At 45.6% G+C, this 25,497-nt stretch overlaps 3 protein-coding genes across 5 annotated transcripts in view; 1 reads left to right on the top strand and 2 right to left on the bottom strand.

Annotated features, from left to right (window-relative positions):
• LOC144697978 (uncharacterized) overlaps positions 1–25,497 on the bottom strand; it is a 608,842-nt gene that overhangs the window by 327,890 nt on the left and 255,455 nt on the right. The gene's annotated exons all lie outside the window — the stretch shown is intronic.
• LOC144697504 (uncharacterized) lies at positions 996–20,347 on the top strand. 2 transcript variants are annotated; one of them, XM_078569519.1, is made up of 4 exons: positions 996–1,359; positions 15,607–15,668; positions 18,142–18,243; positions 19,320–20,347. In XM_078569519.1, the coding sequence occupies exon 4, from the start codon at positions 19,437–19,439 to the stop codon at positions 20,229–20,231; it is 795 nt and encodes a 264-aa protein (XP_078425645.1). In that variant the 5' UTR covers positions 996–1,359; positions 15,607–15,668; positions 18,142–18,243; positions 19,320–19,436; the 3' UTR covers positions 20,232–20,347. The 2 variants fall into 2 exon arrangements, with proteins under 2 accessions (XP_078425645.1, XP_078425644.1); XM_078569518.1 differs by lacking the exon at positions 15,607–15,668.
• LOC144697539 (uncharacterized) lies at positions 8,053–12,412 on the bottom strand. Of its 2 annotated transcripts, none has more exons than XM_078569580.1 (2): positions 12,360–12,412; positions 8,053–8,903 (listed from the first exon to the last, which is right to left on the bottom strand). In XM_078569580.1, exon 2 carries the CDS (start codon positions 8,547–8,549, stop codon positions 8,058–8,060), a length of 492 nt encoding a protein of 163 aa, XP_078425706.1. In that variant the 5' UTR covers positions 8,550–8,903; positions 12,360–12,412; the 3' UTR covers positions 8,053–8,057. The 2 variants fall into 2 exon arrangements, with proteins under 2 accessions (XP_078425706.1, XP_078425707.1); XM_078569581.1 differs by lacking the exon at positions 12,360–12,412 and adding an exon at positions 11,951–12,029.

The raw sequence follows: 25,497 nt of genomic DNA, 5'->3' as shown, positions 1-25,497 counted from the left end.
ATCTGTTGAATCACTCACTTATTTTCCAGTTCTGTTTGAAGTTCAATGACCTGAACTATTAACTGTTTTACTTTCCACAGCCTCGGCATGACCACTGAGTACTATCAGCATTTTGTGGTTGAGATTCAGAATCACAGCTGGTGGAATTTAAATTCAACGAATCATGAAGACTATTAAATACCAGCGGACCCTTAGTGGTGAAAACAGTTTTATTCGAGATGGCAGCAAGTCCATTACTGATAGATCAGCAAATGGATTTAATGGGAAAGAAAGTGAGGCAACTCATGAACATCAGGAATCGTGTGAATTTTGAAGGTCAGCAACATGTACTGTATACTTGTCCCGTCTCCCGACACACTGGCCCCATCTTTAAATCCTTCCAGTTTGGATAAAAGGTCACCGACCTGAAACATTCACTCTGTTTCCCTCTCCACAGAAGCTGTTTGACCTGCTGAGTGTTTCCAACATTTTCTGTTTTGAGGTCGGATTTGCAGCATCTGCAGAATCTTGTTTCAGGGTCACAGTGGATCAGTTTTCTCTGACTTATCGTTCCCTGTTTAAAGGTGAAGAAGGAGCTTTTACAGAATGAGACAATAACTGTTCCCCTGTTCGACATGAAACTAAACTCACTGTTAATTCCTCCTCAGTAACAATTGTAAACACAAAGCTTCCAGCCGGGATTGAACCGGGGACTTTCTCATGTAAAGTAAAGGTGATAATCAGTGCACTAGGGAAATGAGTGTGAATCCCCCCCGGACAGAGGGGAACTGACCATCCATCTCTAGCTCTAATTCCCAAACAGAAAATGCTGCCAAGAATCAGCAAGTCAGGCTGAGTCTGTGGCCGCTCTCAGCATCTGAAACCGTCACAATGCCCGGCTGATTGACCAATAGGAAGACTGGAGGTCCGAACGGGGTCGGCTGGTCCTCCAGCCAATCGGAGTGAATGAGGGGCGGGGCGAGAGGGCTGAGGTTCCGCGCAGGCGTAGTGTCATTGTACCTGAAGCCCGGGGAGTGCGGGAGCTGAAGGAGGAAGGAGGCGGGAAAGGGTGAGTGACAGCCGAGTGCAGGAGAGAAATGGAGTCAGTGCGGACTGGGAGGTTTCATAAACAGCCGGTGGAGGACTCAAGACCCGAATTAGAAACTCCCGGTCCCTGTTTACATCAAACCGACAGCAGCTGCGGCCTCTTCCGATCTCCGAGCCGGGGTAAGAGCCGCCCTCTGACAGTAATGCCTCTTGTTCACTTTCTGCAGGATATTACAGCGGGATTCTCAGACAGGAAACTCCAACCAAACATCACATCAAAACCTGACTGAATCACTCCATCCTTCAGGACCAGGACATTGTCGGCCTCTGAGTGTAAGTTCCAGGTCATTACCACTCACTGTGTAAATTACTTCCTCACATCCCCCCTGTGGGTCTTGCACTAAATCTTAAAACTGTGTCTTGTAATCCTTTTACTATCAGCTATTGTGAATGGCTTTTCTTTATCCACCTTATCTAAACCTACCATTTACTTGCACACCTCGATCAAATCTCCCTTCAACTTACTTGGCACCCTCAGTTTCTCCAGCCACAGTGTCAGGAGTGTTTACCATCTACAAGATGCACTGCAGCAACACACCAAGGCTGGTTCGGCAGCAGCATCCAAACCTGTGACCTTTAACACTGAGAGTGTCAAGGGCAGCAGATGCATGGGAACACCACCACCTGCAAGTTCCCCTCCAAGTCACACACTATCCTGACTTAGAACTATATCGCCGTGTGTCTCGGAGGGGAACTTGGGGGTGATCGTGTTCACATACACCTGCAACCCTGGTCCTGCTGAGTGATGGAGGTTGAGTGTTTGGGCGATTCTGTCAGGGTTCTGGTCAAGCTCTAGATACATAAAGTCCCTCTGCTTCTCCCACCTCTCTCTTTCGCTCTTTTTCTCTTTCCCTCTCCTCCCTTGTGGGCCAAAGTCTAGTGTAGGTCCAGACCGGGTGGCAGGTTCCCTTCCCTGAAGGACATTAGTGAACCAGTTGGGTTTTTATGACAATCCAGCAGTTTTCATGGTCACTTTTTCCCAGTGCCGGCCCCACAAATTCCCAGATTCATTCAGCTCAATTTCACAACCTGCCTTTGTGTTTTTGTAGGCTCTCTCTCACTCCCTTTTTTCTGTTGTAATCAATTTCACAGAGTATTAGAAGGGAGGATTTGCAGTTGGGAAGCTGAAACAAAACAACAGATTAGGATTTGAAAGAGTCTTTGGATTCATCGGGACCTGAAGATCATCAGCCTTTGAACATGGAAGGAAAAAGCATTGTTCATACTGGGAGGAAACTGTGGAATTGTGGGGACTGTGGGAAGGGATTCAGTTACCCATCCCAGCTGGAAATTCATTGGCGCAGTCACACTGGGGAGAGACCGTTCACCTGCTCCGAGTGTGGGAAGGGATTCACTCGGTTGTCCCACCTATTGACACACCAGCGTGTTCACACTGGGGAGAGGTCAGTCACCTGTTCTGAGTGTGGGAAAGGACTTCCTGGTTTATCCACCCTGCTGAGACACCAGCGGGTTCACACTGTTGAGAGACCTTTCAAATGCCCAGAATGTGGGAAGTGCTTTAAAAGTTCTCAGGAACTGATGTCCCATCAACATGTTCACACTGATGAGAGACCATTCAGGTGCTCTCACTGTGGGAGCGGGTTCAAGGCCTCATGTCACTCATTGTACACCAGCGCTGTCACACTGGGGAGAGACCGTTCATCTGCTCCAAGTGTGGAATGGCATTCACTCGGTCTTTCAACCTTCTGACACACCAGCGAGTTCACACTGGGGAGAGACCATTCACCTGCTCTGAGTGTGGGAAGGGATTCAGTTATCCATCCTGCAGAAACACCTGCGAGTTCACACCAGGGAGAAGCCATTCACCTGCTCTGAGTGTGGGATGCGATTCAGTAATTCAACCGCCCTGCAGATACACCAGCGAGTTCACACTGACGAGAGACCTTTTCAATGCCCAGACTGTGGGAAGTGCTTTAAACGTTCTCAGGAATTGATGCCTCATCAACGTGTTCACACTGACGAGAGACCATTCAGGTGCTCTCACTGTAGGACTGGGTTCAGGCAATCATCTCAACTCACTGTACACCAGCGCATTCACACTGGGGAGAGGCCATTTACCTGCTCCGTGTGTGGGAGGGGATTCATTCAGTCATCCCACCTACTGAGACACCAGAGAACTCACAAGTAACCAAGTGATTGGATTTTGCTGTTGATCATATCCAGAACTGAACCATGTTCACTGGGGTCTGATTCTGTTGATGTTCATTAATGCCATCCCAGTTATCGGGTATAACATTCTGAATAAAAGTCAAATACATCAGCTTTGTGTGAAATACATTGTCAAATATTTTTATTATCTCAAACACAGGTTAGTTCCTTTTGAAGGGCTCTCCTTCTCCCCTGTCTCCTCCATCCTCACCTCCAACAACAAGTGTGAGGAGCTCATGGAGCTTCTTTGTCACTAAGATTGAGACAATCTGATCAGCTGCCTCTGCTGCTTCCCTCCCTTCCACTAGCCCACCGGGACAAACTGTCTCTAAAGATCCCCCCTGTCTAAGCCCTGAACCCACATCTTTCTCCACTTTCTCTCCCATCTCCCCTGATGCCCTCTCAGTGCTCATCTTGTCCATGAGAACCACCTGCTGCTCCCCTAACACTTATGCTCACTAAACTGCAGACAATCCAACTTTTCCATGTTAGCTGATATTGTCAATCGTTCTCTCTCTCTTTTATTACTGCCTCTCCAGCTTTAAACCCACCGTCACTACCCATCCTAAAAAAGCAACCTTTGACCCCCACCATCTTTGCAAACTACCACCAGAGTCATAGAGTTTTACAGCATGGAACCCATTGTGTCTACGCCAGTCATTAAGCCCCTATCTACTCTCACCCCATTTTCCAGCACTTGGCCTGTAGCCCTGTAAGCTGTGGCTTTTCAAGTGTTCATCTAAATACTTCTTAAATGTTGTGAGGGTTGCTGCCTCTACCTCCCCTGCAGGCAGTGTGTTCCAGATTCTAACCACCCTCTGGGTGAAAAAAAATTACTCAAATCTATGCCCCCTGATTATTGACCCCTCCACTAAGGGAAAAAATTTCTTCCTATGTACCATATCTATGCCATTCATAATTTTGTATACCTCAATCAGGTCCCCGCTCAGCCTTCTCTGCTCCAAGGAAAACAACCCCAGCCTATCTAGTCTCTCTTCATTGCTGAAACTCTCCAGCCCAGGCAACATCCTGGTGAATCTCCTCTGCACCCTCTCCAGTGCAATCACATCCTTCCTATAGAACTGCACACAGTAGTCCAGATGTGGCTTAACTAATGTTTTATACAGCTCCATCATAATTTCCCTGCTCTTGTATTCAATGCCTCGACTCCCATATGTATCCCATTTGCCTTCTTAACCACCTTATCTATCTGTTCTGATGCCTTCAAGTATCTATGGACATGCACACCAATGTCGCTCTTATGCTCTGTACTTCCTAGGATCCTACCATTCATCGTGAACTCTCTTGCCTTGTTAGTCCTCCCAAAATGCATCACCTCACACATCTCCAACCTCCCTTTCCTCTCCAAAGTCCTTGTACTTGGTGTCCCCCAAGGATCTAACCTTGGCCCCTCCTATTTCTCATCTACATGCTGCCACTCGGTGACATCATCCAAAAGCACCATGTTAGTTTTCACATGTACACTGACAACACCCAGCTCTACCTCACCACCATCCCTCTCCATTCCTCCACTGTTACTAAATGATCAAAACTGCTTATCCCACATCCAGTACTGGATGAGCAGAAATTTCCACCAATTAAAAATCAGGAAAACCAAAGCCATTGTCTTCGGTCACCACTACAAATTCTGTTCCCTAACCACCGAGTCCATCCCTCTCTCTGGGAATTGTCTGAGGCTGAACCACACTGTTCCCAATCTCGGTGTCTTATTTGGCTCCAAGATGAGTTTCTGACCACATATCCACACCATCACTAACACCAGATATTTCAATCTCCATAACGTCGCCTGTCTCCACCCCACCCCCAGCTCATCTGCTGCTCAAACCCTCATCCATGTCCGTGTTACCTTTAGACTTGACAATTCCAATACGTTCCTGGCCGGCCCCTCACATTCACCCCACCCCCACACGGAAACATGAGATCATCCAAAACTCTGCTGACCATGACCTTTATCACACCAGGTCCCATTCACCCATCAGCCCTGTGCTCTCTGATCTACACTGGCTCCTGGTCAAGCAATGCCTCCAGTTTAAAATTCACATCCTTGTTTACAAATCCCTCCATGGTCTCGTCCCTCCCGATCTCTGTAACCTCCAGTCACTCACCCTCTGAGGTATCTGTGCTCCTCTCATTCTGTCCTCTTGAACATCCCTGATTTTAATTACTGCACCATTGGTGGCTGTGCCTCAGTGTGAAACTCTGAAATTCCCTCCCTAAACCTCTCCAACCCCTCCAGCTCTCTCTCCTGATTAAAGATGTTGGTTAAAATCTGCCTCTCCAATCAAGGTTTTGTCCATTTACCCGAATATCGTCCTCTGTGACTGGGTGTCAAATATTTCTTTACAAACCTCCTCTGAAGCACCTTGGGATGTTTTATTACATTAAACATGTTATATAAAGGCAAGTTGCTTATGTTTTATGACGGCCAGATGCGCAAAGTAAGATTCCACAAACAACAATCACACAAATAAATGATTAATCTGGTTTTTTTTTGGTGGTGTTAGGTAAAGCGAATGTTGGTCCTACTGCACCAGGAGAACTCCCCTGTGGACAGGATGCGGAGTTGTTGAGCTCTCCTGAGCTGAGAGTGGAGCTGATTGAGCTGTCGGACCTGCAGTGTACCTTGAAGAACCGCTGTCTGGGACCTTGCCTCTTAATTCACAGATCTCCCCAGCTTGAGAAGGGAATATCCTTATTGACTTCTCACAACTGATTTCTGACGAACCTCACTATTTCTAAGCTACGAGTTTGTTTTCCTAATTTCTTGATGACAAACTGTAGATAACATACTAAAGCTACTAGAATGATCAGCATCAGCAACACAAACTATTGAGGAGCCACCAAGAATAAATGTCAAATCTTTTCTGCTAAAATGTCATAACTATTGTCTTATATTCATCCTCCCCACCTGCCGATCATCTCACACAATTCTAAATTATTAACATGTCGTAAATACATCTGGTTCAACAAAGGTTCATGCACTGACTTTAAAGGTTCTCTAGCTCTCTATTCACCTGCGGGTATTTTCTAACTCATTCTGGACCTTTTTCAACTTAATCTGTCCTCTCTGACCCTCTTTAGAAATCCTATCAAGGATATACTCGTAATCCCGGTCACACTCTTCACCAATCCCCGGGATATCTCTCACCCCCGGCCGGCCTGTTTTCTCTATCAGACTATCTATTAGTTGCTCCCTGTAATGTGTCAATGCCATTGTATACTCCTGGCTTCACTTAGGAACTTCTCCATTCACATTTAAGTAAGTGTGTTGCTTCTCAAGCCTATGGTCTCGATCACTCCGATCCCACTCCTAACAGCACTTGTAAGATTTAGGTTCGGGAGTCACAGATTACCTGAAAAGGGGGTTGAGCGCAGAAGTGATTTTAAAGTAGTTCATTGAGAAGTGACAGTTTAAATATGATGCAGAACCTAAATAGACACGAGAAACACACGACCCATGACAGGTTAGAATGGATTACTGGTCCCGGAGGGCACAGAGTGAGTGCTGGTCTCCGTAGCTGCTGGTGGCAGTCTCTTCTGAATGGTTAACTGGTGTGGGGAGTGTGGGTGTTGGGCTGAAGCCAATACGGATCGCCTCAAAATTTCTTTGCTCCCGAGAGCCTATTTTAACCTTTTTATAGGGTTATTAGACAGTGATTACTTACAGTCCGTTACTTGGATTGAACTTGTCTCCATTCCCGTGCCGAGGGGATTTCTGTATCAGGCGGGAGGGGTAACATTTGGGAACTCTCGATTCTCCACCAATTCCCATTCCCCTTCTTACTGGTGGATAATGGAGGTGTCGCTGTGAGTAATGTACAAGTCAGTAAGAATTGTCAGCAAGGATTAATCAGCACTTTCTAATTGGAGATGTTAATCAGTGGAACCTCTCAGACACTGAATTGTAGAGTTCGTACCAAAGATCAATTTAGGATTGAAGTAAAAGTTCAGAATCTTGTTGTAAACTAATTTCTGATGAGAGTTCCTGAATTATGGGGAAAGATCAGAGACAGCGGTTCTTAAAGGGACACTGCAGCCCCGAGAACACAATCAGATATAGATCCAGAATATTAAACTCCAGCCCAGTTACAGGGATTGTAAACATTAGCAGAAACAAGCCTAATATTGTCAGACTTTTCATCCTGGATGTGATTAACAGCAGAATCCAATCCCTGCAGTCACTTATGAACTCGCTGGTGTTTCAGCAGGTGGGATAACTGAGTGAATCCCTTCCCACAGTCAGAGCAGGTGAATGGCCTCTCTCCAGTGTGAATTCGCTGGTGTACTTTTTAGTTGGATGAAGACCTGAATCTCTTTCCACAGGAAGTACAGGGGAACGGTCTCTCCTCAGTGTGAATTCGCTGGTGTGTCAGCAGGCTGGATGACTGAGTGAATCCTTTCCCACAGTTGGAGCAGGTGAACCTCCTCTCTCCAGTGTGAACTCGCTGGTGCACTTTGAGGTTGGATGAAGACCTGAATCTCTTTCTACAGGAAGTACAGCTGAACGGCCTCTCCTCAGTGTGAATTCGCTGGTGCTTCAGCAGGACAGTGGACCCAGTGAATCCTTTCCCGCATACAGAGCAGGTGAACTGTCTCTCTTCAGAGTGTACACGCTGGTGTGTCAGCAGTGTGGATGACTGAGTGAATTTCTTCCCACACTCAGAGCAGCTGAATGGTCTCTCCCCAGTGTGAACTCGTTTGTGCGTCAGCAGGTGGGATGACTGAGTGAATCCCTTCCCACACTCGTAGCAGTTGAATGGTCTCTCCCCAGTGTGAACTCGCTAGTGTGTCAGCAGGCTAGACAACTGAGTGAATCCCTTCCAACACTCAGAGCAGGCGAACAGCCTCTCCCCAGTGTGAACTCCCTGGTGTACACTGAGGTTGAATGAAGACCTGAATCTCTTTCCACAGGAAGTACAGCTGAACGGCCTCTCCTCAGTGTGAAGTTGCTGGTGCTTCAGCAGGTTAGGGGACCCAGCGAATCCTTTCCCACATACAGCGCAGGTGAATGGCCTCTCTCCATTGTGAACTCGCTGGTGTGTGAGTAGGTGGGATAATCGAGTGTATCCCTTCCCACACTTGGAGCAGGTGAATGGTCTCTCTGCAGTGTGTAACTGTTGGTGTGTTAGCAGGTTGGATAACTGAGTGAATCCCTTCCCACACATGGAGCAGGTGAACGGTCTCTCCCCAGTGTGACGGCGTCGATGGTTTTCCAGATGGGATGGGTAATTGAATCCTTTCCCACAATCCCCACATTTCCATGGTTTCTCCATGGTGCAGGTGTCCCTGTGTCTCTCCAGGTTTGATGATAAGTTGAAGCCTCGTCCACACAGAGAACACGTGTAGTTTCTCCCCACTGTGAATGGTGTGATGCTGTGTAACTGGTTAAAGCTCTTTCCACAGTCAGTTCACTGGAACACTCTCACTCGGGCGTGTCTGTGTCTCGGTGCTTTTCCAGTCACACTGATGTTTGAAATCTTTTCCCACAGACAGAACAGACAAACATTTCTCCTTCCACAGTCAAAGTTCCATGATATTCAGGTCCTGATGAATCGAGTGACTCTGTCAGATCTTGATGTGATGTTTGGTTTGAGTTCCCCGTCTACAAGGCCTCCCCTTCTAATTCTCTGTAAGAGGAGTTTACAAAAGTCATCACTGTAAGAACGGGATAGAAATTCAGAACAGACAATTCTAGTTCCTGTGGAACATTTCTGCATCGCTTGTTCCCCCAAAGCTGCAAATCCCCATCCCACACACTCTCCCTCCTCCCTGTGCTGAAATCCAAACAGAGTTTTGGACAATTATTTCTGTATCTTTTTAACAGATTTCAACAACTGGAGATGACAATATGTCTGATCATTCACTTTAGTCATTACTCGTGACAAATCATTAATCTGAAACCCCCGACCGACCATACAGAATAGCAGACATTAATCTTGTGCCAAAACTTACTGTGTGGTGATTTAATGAGTGATTGTGAAGGTGGTTTCTCCAAACCTCCCAGGGTTTCCTTCCTTCCTTCTCTCCCTCTCTAACTAAGTTAAACCTGGGATCAGTCTCATGGCCCATTCTGGTTCCTGCTTCTCTTCCTGATGACTAATTAACTCCAATTAAACACCGAGAAGACTGAAGACACTGTTTTCAGTCCCTGCTCCAATCTCCATTCCCTAGATACCAACTCCATCCCTCTCCCTGGGAACAGTCTGAGATTAAACCAGTCTGTTCACAACCTCGGTGTTAAAATTGATCTCGAGATGAGTTTCTGACCTCATATCTGTGTCATCACTCTGATCACCTGTTTCCACCTCTGTAACATCACCCAACCTCACCCTGTCTCAGTGAATCTGCTGCTGAAACCCTCATCGTTGCCGTTGTTACCTCCAGACTCGACTATTCCAACACACTCCTGGCTGGTCGCACACGTTACCCTCGACAAACTTGACACCATCCAAATGTCTTCTAACCATGTCTTCACTCACAGCGAGGCTCATTCCCCTAACACCCCTCTGCTTCCTGACCTGCCCTGGCTCCCGGTCAAGCAGCAACTTGATTTTAAAATTCTCAACCTTGTTTTCAAATCCCTCCATGGCCTCGCCCCTCCTTATCTCTGTAATCTCCTCCAGCCCCACGACCATCTGAGATATTTACACTGCTGTAATTCTGACCTTGTACATTCCCTATTTTAATCACTCCACCATTAGTGACCATGCCTTCAGTTCCCTCATACCCAAGCTCTGAGATTCTCTCCCTACACCTCTCCCTCTGTCTACCAGACTTCCCCCTTTAAGACACTTGAGTATTGTTAAAAAAAGAGACATTCTACCAAACTTTTCATCTTGTACTCATCAGGACAGATGCAAGAACATCAAATTTCAAAGATTATCAGTCAGGCTTGTAATGTGTCTCACTTACACTTGCTAGAAGCTACATATATTTATACACAGGGAGCTGTCCTCTGCAGGCAGAAGGAACAAGTCCAGGCATGGCACCTTCAGTTGAATTAAACAAAAGCACATGATGATAGCTCCCTGGTACATTCTCCTTGGCAATGACCAATCAGAACTGACTGGCCAACCAATCAGCACCCTTTTCTCATGCAGTATAAACTGTTGTTTCCTTTGAAATTTGGTTTATTTTCGGCCCTGCACTCTCACTATTTCCTTTTTGAATGACTCCCACCGCTCTGATGTAGATTTTCCTACAAGTAGCTGCTCCCAGTCCACTTTGTCCAGATCTTGCCTTATCATATTAAAATCAGCCTTCGCCCAATTCACAACTTTTATTTCATGACCATCTTTGGCTTTTTCCATAACTAACTTAAATCTTCCTGGGATATGGTCACTATCACCGAAATGCTCCCCCACAGAAACTTCTACCACTTGCCCGGCTTCGCGCCATTGCCCCTCTTGTAGGACTTCCTACATGCTAGCTTAAAAAGCTCTCCTGGATACATTTTAAGAATTCAGCCCCCTCTGAGCCTTTCACACTTAGTCTATCCCAGTTAATATTGGGCAAGTTGAAATCCCCAACCATTATTATCCTGTTATTTTTACACATTTGTGAGATTTGCCTACATATATGCTCTTCTACCTCTCGCTGACTGTTTGGGGGTCTACAGTATACTCCCAACAATGTGATTTCCCCTTTTTTGTTCTTAAGCTCTCCCTATATGGCCTCATTTGAAGAACCTTCTCAGATATCATCCCTCCTTATTGCAGTAATTGGCACCTTGATCAATATTGTGACCCCACCTCCTCTTTTACACCCCCTCCCCCATCTCACCCGAAGATTCCATATCCTGGAATATTGAGCTGCCGGTCCTGCGCCTCCCTCAACCATGTCTCCGTGATAGCAATTATATTATATCCCCATGTGTTAATCAACACCCTCAACTCATCTGCCTTACTCGCAAGGCTCCTTGCATTATAATAGGTGCCATCCAGGCTTGCCATTCTCCCTTGTGCCTTAACTTGACTACATCCGATCTGCCTTCCAGGCTGACTTGCTTTTTCTTCTATACTTGTCTGTGCATCACCCCTACTATACCTCCACTCCGTAACCCATCCCACTGCCAAATTAGCTCAAACTACCACCCACAGCATGAGCAATCCTCGTGCAAGGATGTTGGTCCCGTTCCAGTTCAGGTGTAACCGGTCAGACCTGTCCAAGTCCCACCTTTCCCAGAAATAGGCCCATTGATCTGGGAATCTAAAGCCCTCCCTCCCGCACCAACTTTTGGACTGTGATGGATTTTTTAATAATCTCCTTTTTACAGCATTTTTTTTGTTCATTCATGGGATGTGAACATCGCTGGCTAGGCCAGCATTTATTGCCCATGCCTCATTGTCCTCGAGGTGGTTGTGCTGAGCTGCCTTCTTGAACCATGCAGTCCATGTGGTGTAGGTACACTCACAGTGCTGTTAGGAAGGGAGTTCCAAGATTTTGACCCAGCGGCAGTGAAGGAATAGTGATATCCAAGTGATATCATCCAAGTCAGGATGATGAGTGGCTTGGAGGGGAACTTCCAGGTGGTGGTGTTCCCATCTATCTGCTGCCCTTGTCCTTCTAGATGGTAGTGGTAGTAAGTTTGGAAAGTGCTGCCTAAGGAGCCTTGGTGAGTATTTGCAGATGGGAAATTCAAACCAAACATCACATCAAGATTGGACAGAGTCACTCGATTCATCAGGACCTGAATATTATCTTTCACCTGCTCCACCCCTCTTAAACAGTATGAAGTCCATGATATTTCTTCTCTTCATCTCTGAAGAGACGTTAACTGTCTCTCTCTCCACAGATGCTGTCAGACATACTGAAGTTTCCCAACATTCTGTTTTTGCCCCATATAAAGATGGCGGTCGCGCATGCGCCCTGATGCACATTGCCCCCAATAAAGATGGCGGCCGTTACCCAGTGTCTGTAACTGGGAGAAAGCAGCGGCCTCGCTCGGTGCAAATGGGGAGACGGTCCCCTGGAGACTGGGAAGTTATTTTTCTGGGTTTGCGGTTCACAGAATATGTTTACGAAGCCTCCCCGCCCACACGCCGGACCCATCACTCCCTCCGACCCGCCATTCACTTCCTCACCGATTCCGGATTAGAAAAACAAACATCTCTCCATCGCCATTCCTCACACTGCGCATGCTTCACTCCCAGCCCGGCCCCGCCCCTCGTTCATTCCGAATGGTTGGAGGACCAGCTGCTCCCGTTCGGTCCTCCAGTCACGCCCCCTGCTTCCTATTGGTCCGGAGCTGCCGTCAATCAGCCGGGCATTGTGACTGTTTCAAATGGTGAGAGTGGCCACAGACTCAGCCTGACTTGCTGATTCTTGGCAGCATTTTCTGTTTGGGAATTAGAGCTAGAGATGGATGGTCAGTTCCCCTCTGTCCGGGGGGGGGGGATTCACACTCATTTCTCTAGTGCACTGATTATCACCTTTACTTTACATGAGAAAGTCCCCGGTTCAATCCCGGCTGGAAGCTTTGTGTTTACAATTGTTACTGAGGAGGAATTAACAGTGAGTTTAGTTTCATGTCGAACAGGGGGACAGTTATTGTCTCATTCTGTAAAAGCCCCTTCTTCACCTTTAAACAGGCAACGATAATTCAGAGAAAACTGATCCACTGTGACCCCAAAAACAAGGTACTCAAAATAGAAAATGTTGTGAACTCTCAGCAGGTCAAACAGCTTTGATGGAGAGGGAAACAGAGTGAATGTTTCAGGTCGGTGACCTTTTATCCAAACTGGAAGAATTTAGAGATTTAAAAGCTTACAAAAATGAACAGAGTCAGGGAAAGGAGAGGGAAAGAACAAACAGTCATGTGATAAGATGGAAGGATGGAGTGATTAAATGACAAAGGGGATGATGGTGCGAGGCAACATTTGGTGATGATTATATAAGGAAATAAACTGATGGGTGAAGTGAAGAAACAGAAGACAGGCCCAGAGGAGGTATAAATGGTAACAGCAGAACATGTACCAGCACCTACTGTCTGAAGAGAATGAGGTCAAAAATTATTCAAGTGAATGTTGAGTCTGGAATATTGTAAAGACCCGAACTGGAACATGAGCTGCTGTTCCTCGAGCTTCCATGAAGCTTCATTTGAACAGTGCAGCAGGACGAGGACAGAGAGATCAGAGCTGGAGTGCAGTGGAGAAACAAACAGGTAAATAATCAGAAGCTCTGGACCACACTTGCAGACTGCTATTCGTCTACAGAACAGTCACCCAATCGGGATTTTGTTTCCTCAGCAAAGAGGAGACCACATCGTGAACAGTGAATACACAATACAAAATACAAAGAAGTACAAGTATATCGCTGTGTCACCTGGAGATTGTTTCTGGGGCTCTGGGACATGGGGTGGAGGTGAAAAGGTGGTTGCTGCATCTGCTGGGCTTTCATGGAAATGATACACAGTGATGTTCATAAGAACACAAGGAATAGGAGCATGGGTAGGCTATACACGCATTGTACTTACTGCACCATTAAATGATCATCCACCTCATCTCCACTTCGCCACCCTATCCCCATACCCATTAATTCCCTTCGTGTCCAAATATCTAGACAAGTTCAAGGTGAGGGGCAGGAGATTTATGGGGATGTGAGGAAAAACGTTTTTACCCAGAGGGTGGGTGGTGGAGGCGGGTTGCCTCACATCCTTTAAAAAGTACCCGGATGAGCACTTGGCACATCATAACATTCAAGGCTATGGGCCAAGTGCTGGTGTTTCTCACCTGACTCGATGGGCTGAAGGGCCTCTTCTGCACTGTGTGATTTTATACACTGAGTCTATCGCTCTTCAACTTGAGATTCAAGATGGAAATTGATAGACTCAATGCAACTATAAATCCAACCCGGCCAATTACCGCCCCATCAGTCTACTCTCCGTCATCAGTAAAGTGATGGAAGGAGTCATCAACAGTGCTATCAAGCGGCACGTGCTTAGCAATAACCAGCTCACTGATGCTCAGATTTGGTTCTGCCAGTTTCACTCAGCTTCTGACCTCATTTCCGCCTTGGTTCAAACATGGACAAAACAGCTGAACTCCAGGGGTGCAGTGAGAGTAGCTGCCTTGACATCAAGGGAGTCTTTGACTGTGTGTGGCATCAAGGAGACCGAGAAAAACTGGGGTCAATGGGTATCAGGGGGAAAACTCTCTGCTGGTTGGAGTCATACTGTGCACAAAGGAAGATGGTTGTGGTTGTTGGAGGTCAGTCGTCTCAGTGCAGGACACCACCTCAGGAGTTCCTCAGCGTAGTGTCCTCGGCCCAACCATCTTCAGATGCTTCATCAAAGACCTTCCTTCCAACATAAGGTCAGAAGTGGGGATGTTCATTGATGATTGCACAATGTTCTGCACCATTCACGACTCCTCAGATCCTGAAGCCGTCCATGTCCAAATGCAACAAGACCTGGACAATATCCAGGCTTGGGCTGACAAGTGGCAAGTAACATTCGCGCCACACAAGTTTCAGGCAATGACCATCTCCAACAAGAGAGCATCTAACCATTGCCCCCTGATGTTCGATGTCATTACTATCACTGAATCCCACACTATCGACATCCAGGGGGTTACCATCGATCAGGAACTGAATTGGACTCACCATACAAATACTGTGGCTACAAGAGCAGGTGAGAGGCTAGGAATCGTCCGATGAGTAACTAACCTTCTAACTCACCAAAGCCTGTGCACCACCGACATGCACAAGTCAGAAGTGTGATGGATTACCCTTCACTTGCCTGGATGAGTGCAGCTCCAACACTCAAGAAGCTTGACACCATCCAGGACAAAGCAGCCTGCTTGATTGGCACCACATCCACAAACATTCACTCCCTCCACCACCGACGAACAGTGGCAGCTCTGTGAACCATCTACAAGGTGCACTGCAGCAACTCACCAAGGCTCCTTAACCAGCACCTTCCAAACACACAACCGCTAACATTTAGAAGGACAAGGGCAGCAGAAATATGGGAACACCACCACCTGGAAGTTCCCCTTCAAGTCTCTCACCACCCTGAATTGGAAATATATCGCCATCCCTTCACTGTCACTGGGTCAAAATCCTAACAGAACTGTGGGTGTACCTACACAACAGGGACAGTAGTGGTTCAAGAAGGCGGCTCCACACCAGCAGCTCAGTGGCAATTAGGGATAGGCAATAAATGCTGGTTTCGTCATTGACACCCACATCCCACAAATGAATTTTTTTTAAAACTGGAAAACGTACAAATAAGGTGCACATGAATTGCGAATTCATCTCCTCACTGCTTGGAAATCATGTTACCTGAGCTTTCCAATGGCCCCGTGCTGAAATCTAGTCATTCTCTGACAGGTATTCTTAATGGTATAATTGGTGGATTTAGAATGAAAACTGCGCTCTGTTGCACTGTCAAGGTGAGAGACAACTTTGTAGATGATTCATAATGTTACAGAGCGGCTCCTTGGATCAGGTCATTTCATCTCATATTATTTTCAGCTAATGGGAGAATGGCTGAAATAGAGGATGGTGAATAACAGCTCGAAACCACAGTCCCCTCTCCCATTGTGATTCTGATCCTCCCAACTAACGGGAATTTGGGACAATAGTGATGTTGATGCTCAGATTAGCTGTCTCCATATTATAAGATGGATCACGAAGCACTGGGGAAGGTGCTAATAAGATTGACTGGAATTATGCCAGAAATGAAAAGCTATATCAATCAATAAAGATTGAACTGGTTGAAAATGTGTTGCCTCGGTAATAAGAGTGAGGGATGGCCTGAACGAGACCTTTAAGATAATGAAAGGGTTTGACGGGGCAGATAAGTGGAAGATGTCTCCACTTGTGGATGGATGAGAAGAAAGACAGAGATGATGAGATTTTTTTTTCTCTCAGTGGGTCATGAGTCTTTGGAACTCTCTTCCTCAAAAAATGGTGGAAGCAGAATATTTGAAAATTTTTAAGGCAGAGGCAGATAGATTCTTAATAAGCGAGGTGGTGAAAGTAAGTAGGTGAGAATGTGGATTTGAGGTTACAATAATTCAGCATGATTTTGTTGAATGACTGAGCAGGGTCGAGGGGCCATATGGCCTCCTGCTGTTCCTCATTCGCATGTTTTTATGTTTGTATGTAAATAATAAATCTGTTGTACAAATCGGGAACAACTGCTTTAACCAGAGATTAAGCAGGAAGTGCTGGAAATACTCAGCACATCAAGGAGCATCTGTGGATTGAGGATCTGAGTTCAGTTTTCAGGCCTGTGCACTGATGCAGTGCAATTCTGATGGAAAGTCATAGTCCTGAAATGTAAACTATGTTTAGCTCTCCATACACACTACCAGATCTGTTGGAAATTCTGGCATTTTCTGTTACTTTTTCAGATTTACAACACCTGATTTTCTCTAACTTTGGATGGTTGAGGATGTAGAACTCATTTTCAGAAGGGTTTGAGATCCCAGTGTGAGTTGGAAACTCATGGGTAAAATCACACTTTGATAAGATCATTCACCAGCTGAATGTGGAAAGGGATTCACTCAGTCATCCCATTTACTGACACGTCAGCACAGTCACACCAGAGAGAGGGCTATTCAAATACTTCATGTCTTCGAAGGGAGTTACTCATTTTGCCCACCTGTTAACACTCCAATTTTAAAAGTTCCAGGGATTTGATGCACAATTCCTACATTCTTACTGACAAGACGGAGTTGAAATGTCCTGTGAAAGGGAAGAAAAATCACTTATTCATGCCGCCTGCTGAGACTGCAGTGAGTTGACATCTAACTAGATATTTGTTCTGTTGTTAATTACACCCAGGACAGAACTATGGTGGAAGGCCAGTGCATTTTGATTGATATTTGAATCGACGTAACAAGTTTATATCTTGGCCCTGTGCCTCCAATCGTCACTGGATTGAAAAAAAAAATATTCTTTGAAACAAAATGGGCATTCAATGGCTGCAGCTTTACCCAGCATACAACGGGGAACATAATGTGCCCTATCTTCATTATAGGACATCATGCGCAGGCGGAGCGAGACAGTAACTGGAACATGCGCAGTGCGGTCTCTGAACGGCGCATGTGCAGTAAAGTCTTTTACTTGTTGCTGTTCGAAGGGGCCGAGAAATGGCGAAAACAGGCGAGTGAATGGAGCTGGTGAGTGGAGAGGATGGAGGCGGCGGAATGGGCAGGGAGGCTTCACAAATCACCCAGAGGAGGCCTGAAAGCGCGAAATGAAGCTACAGACCTCGCGGTTGTACCGGACGGGACGACGGCAGCTGCGGCCGCAACTCCCTCGGCGACCGGCCCGAGTTAACAGCCGCCATCTTTATAGGGGCAAGGGGCGCCAGAGCGCTTGCGCGGCCTCCAAATTTATATGGCAATGTGCAGCAGGGCGCATGCGCGGGCACCATGGTCCAGGTAGCAGGAGGAGAGAATATTGTGCATTTCTAAGATAACAGCTAAACACTACGGATGCTGGAAATCCAAAACAAAATCAAAAATACCTGGAAAAACTCAGCAGGTCTGGCAGCATCTGCGGAAAGAAACACAGTTAACGTTTCAAGTCCGAATGACCCTTCAACAGAACTAAGTAAATATAGGATTTTACTTAGTTCTGTTGAAGGGTCATTCGGACTCGAAACGTTAACTGTGTTCCTCTCCGTAGATGCTGCCAGACCTGCTGAGTTTTTCCAGGTATTTTTGTTTTTGTTGTGCATTTCTATCCTGAACTGACAGGGATGGATTTTGGAAACTCCTTTGATAGGGCGTGAGAAGGGGAGGATTTACAGACAGCAAACTCAAGCCAAAAGAAATGTTTGTCTCTTCTCAATTTCTAATCTTGGACTGACAGTGATGGATTTTGTAACTTTCTTTTACAGGATATTTACAGGAGATTGACAGACGGAAAACTCAAACCAAACATCACATCAAGATCTGACAGAGTCGCTCGGTTCATCAGGACCTGAATATTATCATACTTCGAATCTGGGAGGTAAACAGTTAATCTTTTCTGTCTGTGGGTAAAGATTTAAGGAAGAAGTAGGAATAATTTACTGGGGAAAGCCAATTTCAATGGTTTAAGAATGGACCCGACTCAGGTAAACTGGAATCAAAGGTTGTCAGGAAAAACTGGAACTAAGCACTCGGTTGTCTTTAAAGAAGAAATAGTTTAGACACAGTAAAGGGATATTCCCCCAGAGCGGAAAAGATAGGGCAAACAAATCTGGAGCTCCCTCGATGATAAAAGAGATAAAGATTCAGATGGAGGTGAATATATGTGCTAATGACAGAAGTCAAGTAGATAAAAAACCAAGAACCAGGCTGAATATAGAAGGTTCAGAGGGGAATTGAAAATACAAATAAGAGAAGCAAAGAGGGTGTATGGAAAGAGACTGGCAGCTAATATAGGAGGAAATCAAAGTGTCTTGTGTCGGCTTATAAAAAGGAGCAGGGTGGTAAAAGGAGGAGTGGGGCTGATTAGGAACCAAAGGGACAATTTGCACATGGAGGCAGGGGGCATGGATGAGGCATTAAATGAATATTTTGCACCTGTCATTTCCAAGCAAGAAGATACTGCATAGGACATGCTGAAAGAGGAGGTAGTTCAGGCACTTGTGGCGTTTAAAATTGATAAGGAGGAGGTGTTGGAATAGCAGTCATAGCTCAAGGAATGAAAGGGACAGCAGCAACATGGATATGAATTTGGCTGAGTGAGTGTTTAATGGATGTTTTTCAGACTGAAAGAAGATTTATAGTGGAGTTCCCCAGGAGTCAGTGTTAGGAACCCTGCTCTTCTTAACAGGTATAAATGACCGAGACCTTGGTGTTCAGGCACAATTTTGAAATTTGTTGACAGAATCTTGAGTGGGCACAGACTGTGTAGAAGCTGCCCTTCCCTGAAGGACATGAGTGAACCAGTTGGGTTTTTATGACAATCAGCAGTTTTCATGGTCACTTTTTCCTCGTGCTGGCCCCACAGATTACCAGATTCATTCAGCTCAATTTCACAACCTGCCTTTGAGTTTTTGTGGGTTCTCTCTCACTCTTTTTTTTTCTGTTTGAAATCAGTTTCACAGAATACTAGAAGGGGAGGATTTGCAGTCGGGAAACTGAAAGCAAACATCACATCAGGATCTGACAGAGTTGCCCAGTTTATTGTAACCTGAATATCATCAGCTTTTGAACATGGAAGGAAAAAGCACCATTCACAGTGGGGAGAAACTGTACACGTGCTCTCTGTGTGGACGAGGCTTCAGCCAATCATCTGGCCTGTCAAAACATAAATGCAGTTACAACAGAGAGAAGCCATGGAAATGTGGGGACTGTGGGAAGGGTTTCAGATCCCCATCTGACCTGGAAACACATCGACGTAGTCACACTGGGGAGAGACCGTTCACCTGCTCCGAGTGTGGGAAGGGATTCACTCATTCATCCACCCTGCTAAAACACCAGCGAGTTCACACTGATGAGAGACCTTTTAAATGTCCAGACTGCGGGAAGTGCTATAAAAGTTCTGGGAACCTGATGTCCCATCAACGCGTTCACACTGATGAGAAATCATTCAGGTGCTCTCACTGTGGGATTGGGTTCAAGAGATCATTTCACCTCATTACACACCAGCGAGTTCACACTGGGGAGAGACCATTCATCTGCTCCGTGTGTGGGAAGGGATTCACTCATTCATCCACCCTGCTGAAGCACCAGCGGGTTCACACTGGGGAGAGACCTTTTAAATGTCCAGACTGTGGGAAGTGTTTTAAAAGTTCTTGGGAACTGATATCCCATCAACGTGTTCACACTGATGAGAGACCATTCAGGTGCTCTCATTGTATGACTGGGTTCAGGCGATCATCTGACCTCACTGCACACCAGCGAATTCACACTGGGGAGAGGCCGTTCACCTGCTCAGAGTGTGGGAAGGAATTTGCTCGGTCATCCCACCTGCTGAGACACCAGCGAGTTCACAAGCAACTCCAATGATTGGATTTTGCTGTTAATCACATTCAGGACTGAACCTTGTGCATTGGGGTCTGTTTCTGCTAATGTTAATATACCCCAGCCCAGCTATAGGTGTTAATATTCTGTATAAAAGTCAAATAAATCAGCTTTGTGCTAAATACAGTGTGTTGAATCTTTTAACATCTCTAACACAAGTTAGTTCCTTTTGAAGGGCTCTCCCTCTCCTCTGCTTCCTCCATCTTCACCTCCAACAAGTGTGAGGAGTTCATGGTGCTTCTTTCAGAGAACTTTACAAACCCATGATCACTACCATCTAGAAGGACAAGGGCAGCAGATCCATGTGAACACCAGCACCTGCAAGTTTCCCTCCAAGTCACTCACCATCCTGACTTGGAAATATATCGCTGTTCCTTCACTAACGCTGGGTCAAAATCCTGGTACTCCCTCCCTAACAGCACTGCGGGTGTACCTACACCACATGGACTGCAGCTGCTCAAGAAGACAGTTCACTACCTTCTCAAGGGCAATCAGGGATGGGCAATTAAGGATGGGCAATAAATGCTGGCCTTGAACCTCATTCTCTTGACACCCGGACCACTGGCAGGAAAAGAAACGCACGTGTCCTGGAGCCTCGAACCCGATGGCAGGACTGTCTGGGCTGAGTCTCTGCTCCAAATACCCCATTGCTGCCCCGGAGCTCACAACCCCAATTCCTCAGCCCCCCACCTCACTGGGAATCACGACCCTCTGTTTGAGATCTGCTGCTGTAAAATCAGGCCAAGGTTTTTGTTTGGAGTCTCCTGACTGAAAATCCTCTCCCTCCAATATCCTGCAAATAGTTTACAAAGGGCATCGCTGTCAGTACAGGATAGAAATTCAGAACAGAGAGTTCTAGTTTCTATGGAACACTTTTTTCTCTCTTGTTCCCCAAAGCTGTAAATACCCATCTCACACACTCTCCGTCTTCCCTGAGCTGAAGTTCAAACGCATCACACCATCTCCACCATTTCCTTCCTCCACTCCCAGTTTTCTCCCTCCCTCTACTCTAGCTGGGTTCAGTTCTCCAGCTCCTGTGACTCTTATTCGGGTCCTCAGACTGACCCCAGCTGCCGTCCAGTGGAACACAGGAGGGGACCCCCTGTTGGATCTTATTCAGGCCCTAAAGCTGCACAGCTAGTATCTGACCCTGGGGTGGGTGGTCATAGTGCCCTTCTTCAGTTTCTGAATCAGTGATAGTAACAAAGCAGGATGGAGAAAGACACATTTTGAGGGGTGACACTGCTGGAAGAATGGAGAGCTGGAGTTCACCTGGAAAAGGAGAAAAGTTTAAAAACAAAGAGCACCCAATGTGAGGCTCAAACCCACAACCCTGAGATGAAATGATTCAGGCTGTTAGTCAGGCAATCGGTGATGTTATATCCATATCTGTATTCACAGTGAGATGACTGAATGAAATGGCAGAGAAGGAAATTGACCAGCAGAAGCCCAAGGGGCTTCCACTCAATCATCAATAGCATCATTCACAGCTTCTGCTGCTTAGCTGCACCTCCTTCCAAACACTGTGATCCATTTTCCTCAGGATTTGTCCCTGGATTTGTGTCCTCATTTTGAAATGAGATTCACTTCAATATCCAACAAAAATTGAATTGCAAACCTGACAGACAAACAATGGACAGCCAGTCATTTAGTAACACAAACCCCATGGTGCTCATTTTCAGATTCACAACAGTCAGATTTTCAATAAATTGAATGGATTTTTCAGTGAAAAGATTTAGAAAGTTGGTGTGTCTTTTATTTGTGACTCACTTGGGCATTCTGTAAATGCTGCTTGGAGGTTTAGTGACAGGGATATAATCTACCTGCATCTTCCTGTGCCTATGCTCGGTGTATTGGGAGGTTTGGCCCAGGTTGGAGTATCTTGTGTCTCAGGGATGGGCAGTAACCCACTGATTGAAGCTACAGTCACCGCTTTCTGCTGGCAGTAGGTGATTGGAGAGTGCGGGGCCGGAATATTGCTGCTTTGCTGCTTCCCCCTGTGTTATGATATGGCAGGTGGTATTTGCCAGGCTGACCAAATCCCAAAGGGAAACTTGGTCAGGCTATCACAACAAATTTGCAGTTTGTATTTATTTCAAGAAGGTATGTGTACTGAAGTCAGAAGTAAAGATTCCATTACCGCTTTTGGGGATTTTAAATATTAACTTAAAATATTTATTAACGGAAGAAAACTTAAACACATAAAATTACAGTTACACAGTTAATTTTCGTTTTATATCATTTCCCAAAAGATTTCTACTTAGCTAGATTCACAAATAAACACCCATTTCCAGACAACAGTAAAACATCCAGTAATATTACTACAAGGCACCACTGTTGCTATAAGGGAGGTATTTCACAAGCTTCTCTCTCTCCCTCTCAGTCAACAATGGAAATCCAAGTCTTGTAAGAAAACTTAGCTTTCTGGAACAACCAGACACTTCTCTGGGGTGGTGAGAAGCTGCTTCCTTCATAGGACTGTGTTCACATGGCACACTCTTCAAGATCACATGGCCAAACCCCTCATATACCCAATGTTTTTAAATTTTAATTTGAAGGTTACCTTTCCCAGAATCTAAAAACTTTCATGCTGTTTTTATGGTCACTACTTTAGGGAAAAATAAACTTAATAACTTTGCTTTATTTATTTGTGCTCTTTGCCAGTTGGAAGACTTCCTTTTTTCTCTCTTTAAAATTCAATAGCTAAAAATTCAGCTCCTCATTTATCTCCCAATGCAAATTCCTATTCATGTTGTATCTACTGATATCCCATCTTAGCTCACTCACCTCCACTTCAAAAATGTCTGCTTTTACACCTAATTATTTTCATGATATAAACCTTGCAGTGTGACTGTCATCAGTCTAAATAAATTAATCGCACACACACACAACCTACACACAGTCCGCACAAGCCTGCTTCACAGTATCCCACAGTAATAAGGGAAAAAAAATGATATTTTGTTTACACCTGTTTCACTCACTGTGGAACTGATGAAGAGAGAATAATTTATTGTTTTGTTTGAATGCATAAACTTCATGGATTTCGAATGGGTTAGATGTAGGTAAAAGACAGCTGTTCTTCAAGGTACACTACAGGCCAAACAGCTCAATCAGCTCCACTCTCAGCTCAGGAGAGCTCAACTACTCCACATCCTGTCCACAGGGGAGTTCTGCTGGTGCAATGGGACCAACATTCGTGCTTTAACTAACACCACCAAAAAAAACCTGGATTAATCAGTTAGTCTTATTGTTGTTTGTGGAATCTTACTGTGCACAAACTGGCTGTCATGAAACAGCAACAACTTGTATTTATAAAACACGTTTAATGTAATAAAATGTTCCAAAGTTCTTCACAGGAGTTTCATAAAGAAAAAAATTGACACAGAGTCACAAAGCGAGATATTAGAGTAAATGGACAAAACCTTGATTGGAGAGGCAGATTTTAACCAGCATCTTAAATCAGGAGAGAGAGCTGGAGGGGGTGGAGAGGTTTAGGGGGGGAATTTCAGGGTTTCACACCGAGGCACGGCCACCAATGGTGCAGTAATTAAAATCAGGAATGTTCAAGAGGCCAGAATGAGAGGAGCACAGATATCTCAGAGGGTGAGTGACTGGAGATTAAAGAGATAGGGAGGGACGAGGCCATGGAGGGATTTGTAAACAAGGCTATGAACTTTAAAATTAAGGCACTGCTTGACCAGGAGCCAATGTAGGTCAGTGAGTGCAGGGGTGATGGGGACTTGATGTGAGAAAGCTCATGGACAGCAGAGTTTTGGATGATCCCACGTTTCTGTGTGGGGGACGGGTTGAATGTGAGAAGCTGGTCAGGAATGTAATGGAATCGTCAAGTCTAAAGGTGACATGGAAATGGATAAAAGTTTCAGCAGATGAGCTGGGGTTAGGTGGAGTCAGGCGACATTATGGAGATTGAAATACCTGGTGTTAGTGATGGTGTGGATATGTGGTCAGAAACTCCTGTGGTCAAATATGACACCGAGATTGTGAACAGTGTGGTTCAGCCTCAGACAGTTCCCAGGGAGAGGGATGGACTTGGTAGATAGGGAACAGAATTTGTAGTGGTGACTGAAGACAATGGCTTTGGTCTTCCCAATTTTTAACTGGAGGAAATTTCTGCTCATCCAGTACTGGATGTGGGATAAGCAGTTTGATAATTTAGTAACAGTGGAGGAATGGAGAGGGATGGTGGTGAGGTAGAGCTGGGTGTTGTCAGTGTACATGTGAAAACTAACACGGTGTTTTTGGATGATGTCACCGAGTGGCAGCATGTAGATGAGAAATAGGAGGGGCCAAGGATAGATCCTTGGGGGACACCAAGTACAAGGACTTTGGAGAGGAAAGGGAGGTCGGTGATGGGGCGGTAGTTTCCAAAGATGGTTGGGTCAAAATTTGCTTTTTTTAGAATGGGTGAGGATGGTGGTTTTAAAGGTGAGAGGGTCAGTACCAAAAGAGAGAGAGAACCATTAACAATATCAGCTAAGATGGAGAAATTGGATGGTCAGCAGTTTAGTGAGAATAGGATCAAGAGGGCGTGAGGAAAGATGTGGGTTCAGGGCTCAGACAAAGGGGAACTTCAGAGACAGTTTGTCCCGTTGGGCTAATGGAAGAGAGGGAAGCAGCAGAGACAGCTGATCGGATTGTCTCAATCCTAGTGACAAAGAAGCTCCATGAGTTCCTTACACCTGTTGTTGGAGGTGAGGATGGAGGAGACAGGGGAGAGGGAGAGTCCTTCAAAAGGAACTAACTTACGTTAGAGATATTAAAAATATTTGACAGAATGGATTTAACACAAAGCTGATGAATTTGGCTATATTTCTGATAATAATAGCCCCTATAACTGGGTTGGAGTTTATTAACATCAGCAGAAACAGACTCCAATGAACCTGGTTCATTCCTGGATGTGATTAACAGCAAAATCCCATCACTGTAGTTACTTGTGAACTCGCTGGTGTCTCAGCAGGTGAGATGACTGAGTGAACCTCTTCCCACACACGGAGCAGGTGAATGGCCTCTCTCCAGTGTGAATTCGCTGGTGTACAGTGAGCTGAGATGATTGCCTGAATCCAGTCCCACAGTCAGAGCACTTGAATGGTCTCTCATCAGTGTGAATACATCAGTTCCCTCAAACTTTTATAGCACTTCCCACAGTCTGGGCATTTAAAAGGTCTCTTGTCAGTGTGAACTTGCTGGTGTTTCCGCAGGTTGGATGAATGAGTGAATCTCTTCCCACATT

The sequence above is a fragment of the Cetorhinus maximus genome, chromosome 23, assembly GCF_964194155.1.
Source record: "Cetorhinus maximus chromosome 23, sCetMax3.hap1.1, whole genome shotgun sequence".
In the NCBI taxonomy this organism is placed as follows: Eukaryota; Metazoa; Chordata; class Chondrichthyes; order Lamniformes; family Cetorhinidae; genus Cetorhinus; species Cetorhinus maximus.
Note: the sequence above shows the minus strand (reverse complement) of the source record. Positions and strands in the feature narration are given on the sequence as shown.

What these genes read in the sequence shown, in the direction of transcription:
- LOC144697504 (XM_078569518.1), top strand. Translation starts at nt 19,437, where the DNA reads ATGGAAGGAAAAAGCACCATTCACAGTGGGGAGAAACTGTACACGTGC.
- LOC144697539 (XM_078569580.1), bottom strand. Translation starts at nt 8,549, where the DNA reads ATGGAGAAACCATGGAAATGTGGGGATTGTGGGAAAGGATTCAATTAC.